General features: G+C 45.3%; 1 protein-coding gene across 1 annotated transcript in view; it reads left to right on the top strand.

Moving 5' to 3' along the window:
- Positions 1-5362: 5362 nt before the first annotated feature.
- C2cd6 (C2 calcium dependent domain containing 6) overlaps positions 5363-8200 on the top strand; it is a 93744-nt gene continuing 90906 nt past the window's right edge. The window contains exon 1 of the mRNA XM_051154531.1: positions 5363-6002. Within this exon, the coding sequence (XP_051010488.1) occupies positions 5610-6002 (393 nt within the window). The 5' untranslated portion in view covers positions 5363-5609. The remainder of the gene's footprint in view (positions 6003-8200) is intronic.

Here is an 8200-nt window from a genome sequence, read left to right as displayed (position 1 = left end):
CCATGAGCTAGCTCAGGCTTGTGATTTGGGGCTAACCTCTACAGGGTCTCCCCAGCCCCTGCCTTTTCTACAGTTGATGGATTTAAACCTAGGGCTATTGAGTCACACCCTTTAGTCCTTCTGTTTCTGTTTGTCTGCTGAGAAAGGGTCTTGCCCAGTCTCCTGGACTGACCTCAGACGCCTGGTCCTCCTTCACCAGCCTTTTGAATGCCAAGATTGCAGGGTCCTGGTTCTCCTTGTGAGCCACAGGAAACGTGGGTGGAAGTTCACCGTCCTCACTCTCACACTCAGTCAGATGTAATCATGTCTCTGGGAAATTCCACTCTTGGCATGGGTTCTCCACGGAAGCTTGTCTCCACACACTTCCAATGGTTCTTCAGCTAGCGCCTGTGAGCCCTGACAGCCTACATCAGTGAGAAGACCTGTTAGAAGAGATAACTGACCCAGAGGCTGTTGGACACGTCCCTAAAAGTACTGGGCTTCCCAGATTAGCACACAGCCAAGTGTTGTAGAGAAGGTGATTGACAGTTTGATGATTGAGGGGTTGTCCCTGAGGATTAGGCTATGCCAGCACCGTACTAAAACCTTTTACTGTCTCTAAGGCCAGAGTTGCTGAGCAGGTATCACTTATGCCATAGGACTTAACTACAGGCGATTCTGATTGGCTGTGATTCTCGTGTTGGTGGCAGCTGGGAGTGTAGGAGTTCACAGTCTGCGTAGTGGTCCCTAAGGACATCCATTTTCTAATTAAAAGTGGTGAATAGGGATAAGAACTTTGAAACGGGAGGAGTATCCTCCACTATGCAAGTGGCTCAGTGTGGCCCAGCGACATTCTATAAAGAACCGAACCTTATTCTATCTCATCAAAGAGCTGTCAGTCCATTGTAACTCTTCTGCTTATGAAGATGGAGGGGCCTTCAGTGTCCCCGAAAGACTGGGAACAGACTCTTACCCAACAGCCAACAGCGACACTGCCATCCCGGCCCTATGAAGTCTACCAAGGATAAGCATGGGAAGCCATCTTCTAGAGCCACCAGAAACCAGTGCAGTCCCGTGGTACCTGGATTTGGACTCAGTTATGTCTCTACCAGACTTGAACTATGGACATGTAAGATGGCAGCATTGTCTCCACTCAGTTCTTTGCTCCAAGCAGCACAGAGATGGGGAAAGCTAGCTACGTTAATATCATCATAACTGACACTGGAAGGGTGGTCTCTGAATTCTGTCAGATCTGGGAGTATGACTTGGATTTCAAACCCCCTGATGTACCCCAGCAAGGACATAATCCCTGAGCAGCTGATGGGACCTACAAATCTTTTCATCAGCAATGACCCAACTATGCATGTCAAAGATTCTTTTGATGGTAAGGGAAGCTCACTGCAAATGTCTCGGTGATTAACGCAAGGCAGATTGCTAAGGTTATAGGTGAGAATATCAGACCTGTCAAGTCAGGATCTTTGAGGATGAAGCTTAGGTTTATGGGAGCAGGTGGTAGGGAGGCAGAGTGATACTGCCTGCCTCCTGGAGATCTGGGAATGGAAGGACCTAGGAAAGGTGTGTAGGTGAGGTCAGATGTGAGCAGGAGCTTTGTAAAATGGATACAGTTTTCCTGGTAAAGATGGGCACAAAAAGAGAAGAAAGGCGAGTGAGCTTAGAACTTTAAAAAATGTTCCACCACCACCACCACCACCACCATCATCATCATCATCATGTGCGTGTAAATGATGGGGGAGGGGCTCCGTGCCACAGAGTAAGTGTGGAGGTCAAAAGGACAACTTTGTGCAGTTGGTTCTGTCCTTCCTCATTTACATGGGTTCTGGGTATCAAACTCAGGTCACCAGGCTTGTGCAAGGATCTTAACCTGCTGAGCCAGCTCACCAGCTCAGCTCAGCATTTAAGAAATAAAAATTTTATCTTTTATTTACATGAGTGTGTGTCTATGCCACAAACGTGTGGGTGCCTGTGCAGGCTAGAAAAGTTATCAGAATCTTTGGAACTGGAGCTATAAGGAATTGTGAGCAACATCAGTGCTGAGAACTAAACTCAGGTCTTCTGAAAGAACAGCAGGCGCTCTTTACCGCTGAGCCATCTCTTCTGGCCTTTAGTGTAGTATTTTTTGAGATTTTAAAACTCAGTGTTGTGAGGTATCAGTCTAGGTTTAGCGTTAAATTTTTACCTCATTTGTTTTTTCTTTGTATGCCTCCTTTTTTTCTTTCAAAACTCTTTGAAGGAAAATTTATTCTAAGAATTAAGGACATTTGTCTATGAATGCACAATATCATTAAAGCAACCAGAAAACATAATTCCATGATAACTAATATCCAGTCCATTTTTGAATTTTACTAGCTGTCCCTCAGATGAAATCGTATTTCATTTGGTTCTTATCTCTCAATGTAAAATATGTATTTATGTTTTAAATTTACATTTCTTTAACGTCCCTTTATTTTTCATGTGGATGTGTGGATGTGCAGAGCAAGGTCAGAAGAAACTGTGGGGATCAGTTCTTCTTTCACCGTGTGGGTTTTGGGGGGATGTTCTGCTGCATTCTGAGCATCACGTCCTGGCCACGCCTCAGGCCCAGGCAGGTGAGATTCCTGTAGGATGCACAGAGGGATGTCATCAGTTTTGCCTTCCACAAAAACACATGGGAGCACAGTGTTCCTCATCCAGAGGACTCTGTTCAAGGCTCTAGTCAGGAAGCATAGACTGACCCTCAGCAGACAGTAGTCCTCCTGGCATTTAGATCTTGAGCTTGCCAGCCTCCAGCTCCGGGGGAAATACATTTCTGTTCTTTTCAAATTGTGTAGCACTAATAGACTAAAATACTTCGAGATATGAATTCATTGGCAAGACTTCATTTCCACCCTAATAAGGACCATTGCTAGTTGCCACCATCATTAGGTTCAAATAAATTTTCAGCCTTGGTAACAATTCAGAAGAGTTAGGCTTTCCCTTGTATTTCATGTATTTCACTGCAAGCCAATAATGCCATTATTTTCTGGCAGAAAGTGCTTCTATACTTAACCAGAGGTTTCAAATCCTGATAAGCTTGTCCCTTACTGCACAGGCCCAGGCCAGAAACATTAAACATTCTGGAAAATGCATAGAACTCATTGCTAAACTGTCCTGCAGACCTAGACTCTCCTAAGGAGAGTAAGGAATCAGGAGATGGAGCATGGAAATAGGTTTGGGGTTTTGTTGTTGTTTGGTTGGTTTTGGTTTTCTGGTTTTTTGAGACAGGATTTCTCTATGTAGCCTTGGCTGTCCTAGAACTCACTCTGTAGACCAGGCTGGCCTCGAACTCAGAGATCCACCTGCCTCTGCTTCCCAAATGCTGGGATTAAAGGCATGTGCCACCTCTGCCCAGCAGTCATAGTTTTATAATACAAGCAAAACCATCTCTCATTGTGTAATGAAACAAACAAAACTCAAGACTGCTTCCTCTATGATGCTAGGTAAACTTTATGCTGCATTACATGAATCCGTCCTCAGGAGGTCAGAACAATGTGGCAAGACAAATTTCATTGGGGTGATGACTAAATACTATTTGCCACAGACCCGCCCTGACAACACATAGGAATTAGGGACCTTGGGATTTTGTGTCATGTAGGCTGAAAGGGAAAGGCAAGCACCAAGTTATTGTCCTAAAGAATTCTGCCTACAAGGTGTGCAGGGATAAAGATGGAGCAGAGATGGACAGAAGGGCCAAATAATGACTGGCCCAACCCGAGTCCCACCCTACAGGAGCGGGCCAACCCCTGAAATTGTTAACAATACTCTATTATGCTTGCAGACAGGAACCTAGCATAGCTGTCCTCTGAGAGGCTCCACCCAGCAGTGGATCCAAACAGATGCAGAGACCCACAGCCAAACATTGGAGGAGCTCAGAGAGTCTTGTGGAAGAGTTAGGGGAAAGAAAGAGGGACCCAGAGGGGACAAGAACCCACAGGAAGACCAACAGAGTGAACTAACCAAGGACCATGGTGCTCACAGAGACTTAACCACCAGCCAAAGAGCATGCATTGACTGGACCTGGGTCCCCTACACATCTGTAGCTGATGGGCAGCTCATGAAGATGAGGGTTCCCTAGCCTTTACAGCAGGGGCTGTCTCTGACATGGACTCTGTTGCCAGCTTTTGGATCACATTCCTCTAGCTGGGCTGCCTTGTTGGGCCTCAGTGGAAGAGGATGCTCTTAGTCCTGATGCAAGTTGGTGTGCCTGGGTGGGTTGAGGGGCTCCCCTTTTCTGAGGAGAAAGGGAGAGGGGAAAGGGAGAACAAGGGAAAAGGGTGGGAGGGCAGGACTGGGAGGGGAGGAGGGAGGGGCTGCGATAGAGATTTAAAGTTAATAATAATAGTAATAATAATAGCAATAATAATGACAATAATAAAGAATTCTGTCTAAAGCAGTTACTAATGTGAGCCCAGCATAAGGGATGTGCTGAGCAGTAGGTTGGAGACAGCAGTTAGCTGTGTCTTTGGGGCATATGAGAGCACATGGTAAACATACTATCTGCCTTCTGGAGGCTCTTAATCTGCTTAGAGAGAGATGGAACGGAGTGTGGTAGCACACACTTTTAATCCCAGCACTCAGGAGGCAGAGGCAGGCGTATCACTGTGAGTTCAAGGCCAGCCTGGTCTACAAAGTGAGTCCAGGACAGCCAAGGGTAACACATAGAAAACCTGTCTTGAAAAACCAAAATAAATAGAGATGGGAGGCGAGTAGGGAGAGAGAGAGAGTGGGAATGGAGAACCAAGGAAAGGTGTGTAGGTGAGACTGGACGTGAGTGAGCAGGGGCTGTGTACAATGGGGTTCCTAGTGGTAGAGATTAACTAAGAACCAAATTGACTTTTGAGCGGACTCTTGCCGAAAAGAAGACTACATTTCAAATATTATAGCAGTAAATAATGGCTCTGAGGTAGGAAAACATTTAAAATGTTTTATATTTTTATTTTGAAACGTATTCATTATGTATACAGTGTCCTGCCTGCATGTACAGGCCAGAAGAGGGCACCAAACCTCATTACAGATGGTTGTGAAGCAGGCTGGAAAATCATTTTAAGTCTCCTTACTTTTCTACATGAGAGATATCCTAAAATAAAGAGAAGTAAGGTTCTTGTATGAATGATACAATTTTTTTTTAAGGGTCAGAATTTTGTGAATGTGGCATTAGTACATCAAATGAATTTGGAACACACAGGAGGTAAGATAAATCTATGAATGTGTCTTGTGTTTATGGAACAGTCAAGTAGGGTGCTGGAAATATACATTTGGCACACAGGCGATAGTGCGCAGGAAGCGGCATCTGATACTATAAATCTAGGAAGATCTGGTGTGCAGAGAGAGGTTGGCTCCTGAGACGTAAGTAGTTCGTATTATGTGGAGGCGGGTGCCCACCAGCGAGCTCTGACTTCCAGAGGACACGGAAACTGCCTGACAAGTAACCACAGCAGGTGGCCCAGCTTGCTAAATCCTCCAAACACAGGCGACAGAAACAGTCCAGGCGTTCCGCACGTGGTCCAGGAAAGCGCAGGAAAGGTAAAGGTGCGCGTGCGCAGCAAACAGCGGTTAGGTTAGTGGCAGACAGGGCCCCCGAAGAGAATGCAGCAATGGAGTTACCGCCTACTCCGGGAACCCGGAGGGTTTCCATCAGTAACCCTCAAGAGACATCTGGCAGTCTTTCTGTCACCCCAGCCATGCTTCCCACCCACCCATCTAAGCTCTCTGTAGACCCCTCGAAGGTCTCCGCCTTTCGCGAGAGCTACAGGCCTTCCTTTGTCAGCAGCGGCCACAGCGGCATGCGGGGGCCGACCTCCATCCTCCAGAGGAGCTCCCTCAACCCCCCAGAAGGCCTGCAGGGCAAAGAATCCAACGTCTCCTCGGTCCATTATGCCGACGAGGAAGGCAAGGCACTCTCGGCCAAGGACAAAGATAAGGACAAGGAGAAGAGCAAGGGCAAGAGCAAGGGCAAGAACAAGGGCACAGGCAATCGGCTGCTGAACGTGAGTGGGCGTGGGCGTGGTGGGGTGGGCCGAGGCCGGGAGGCTAGGGGTGTCCCAGACCTCCCTTATTTGAAAGGTGGTGACCCTAGAGACCTTAGGCAGTTAATTTAACTTCCGGCGGAGTCGTTGTACCAACTAGTACATGAAAGACTAATTAAGGAAAGGAAATGTAACTACTTTTTTTTCTTTTTTAATTTTATTTAACTCATATTACATCTCAATGGTTAGCCCCTCCCTTGTATCCTCCCATTCCTGCCTCCCTCCCATTTCCCCCTTCTTCCCCTCCTCTATGACTGTGACTGAGGGGGACCTCCTCCCCCTGTATATGCTCATAGGGTATCAAGTCTCTTCTTGGCAACCTGCTATCCTTCCTCTGAGTGCCACCAGGTCTCCCCATCCAGGGGACGTGGTCAAATATGAGGCACTGGAGTATGTGTGAAATGTAACTACTTAACTTGGCAAAGAACAGTCCCTTCCTGCTCCCGGCAGTCAATACCGTTGCTGAGAGGTCATTTATCCGGATGTATACTAAACCCCAGAAACTTTATTTTTTTTTTATTATTCGGGTATTTTGTTACAGAGGATCCTTACTTTGCTTTGTTTTGCCTTACTACATAAGCCTTGGCTGACCTGGTACTTGCTTTGTAGCCCCGTCGGTCTCAAACACTTGACCATATAAGACAGGAAGCCTTACATGCTTAAGTGGTGGGATACTGGGGCATGTCACTACATCTGGATGTTCCCAAGGCCCTTAAGTTATGAATCTGGAGGATTCATTCAAGTCTCCAGTGTTTAGAGGTACCAAGGGCATGGCCATGTAATGGCAAGGGAGAACCAAATTGTAATTGCTTTTTATATAAAGGTTATTAGAGGGTTACTAGGAAATTTTACATCCTCTGTTGGCTTTACATTATTAAGAATAAGTGCAGTTAAATTATCCAGAAACATGGTAATGGTGGCATGCACCTTTAATCCCAGAACTCGGGAGGCAGAAGCAGCTGAATGTCTTAAGTTCAAGGCCAGCCTGGCCTACAGAGTGAGTTCCGGGACGTCCATGCTTACACAGAGACCCCTGTCTAAAAAAACCAGTAATAATAATAATAATGATAATGATAGTATGAATAAAAACCCATAAACAAATGGTACATACAAAGAGATGAGCTCCATTTCTGTAAAATTAATTTGAGCCTACTAATTCCAAAATTTAGCATGATTTTAGCACATCGTTACGACAAATCGAAAGCACATGAAAGGTTAACTAAAGGATAAGTTTTTAATGTATACTAAGTTTAAAATCACAAAGATTTGTAAGAGATGTGCTTCAAAATCCAGACTATGGGCTAAATTTATTGTTTATGATCCTAAGGATTTTGGCCTTTATTTCTCAGGATAATGGTTTCTTTTTGTTTGTTCTGCTTGTTTTGTTTTGTTTTTGATTCTCCAAGACAAGGTTTCTCTGTGTAGCCTTGGCTGTCCTGGACTAGCTTTGTGGTCCAGGCTGACCTTGAAAAGACAGAGATCTACCTGCCTCTGCCTCCCCAAGCGCTGGGATTTGTGCCCTGTGTCTGACTGTGATTTCTAATATGTTTTTAACATGCTGATTCTTTTTCAATGTAAAATTTTCCTTTGCATGAAAATAACTGGTCCTGGCCTGGAGAGATGGCTCAGAGGTTAAGAGCACTGTCTGTTCTTCCAAAGGTCTTGAGTTCAATTCCCAGCAACCACATGGTGGCTCACAGCCATCTATAATGAGATCCGATGCCCTCTTCTGGCATGTGGGCAGAATACTGTATAAATAATAAATCTTAAAAAAAAATAACTGGTCCTTATTATTCACTAATTGGGTAATTATATAATCACAAAAATGAACAAATAGGCCTGGTATTATTAATAGAGTTCTCTCTAGGTTGTTTTGTTTGTTTGTTTCTTAGTTTCTTGTTCATCTGTATCCAGGTCTTCTGAGGTGCTCCTTAAGATGTTGATTTGGGGGTGCTGGGCTATGGCTGACTCAGGAACATGTACTGCTTTTGTGGAGGAACCCGAGTTCAGTTCTGTATCCATACCGGGCCGCTCACAGCCACCTGTGACCCCAGCTCCAGGGGGTCAGGCCTCCAAGGTCATTTACACTCACGTGCACACATCCACAGACATAAAAATAAATCACTAAAATGTAAAATTTTGAGCCTCCAGCACAGTCC

This window comes from Acomys russatus, chromosome 12 (assembly GCF_903995435.1).
Source record: "Acomys russatus chromosome 12, mAcoRus1.1, whole genome shotgun sequence".
Classification (NCBI taxonomy): domain Eukaryota; kingdom Metazoa; phylum Chordata; class Mammalia; order Rodentia; family Muridae; genus Acomys; species Acomys russatus.
This window is presented reverse-complemented; position numbering and strand designations above follow the sequence as displayed.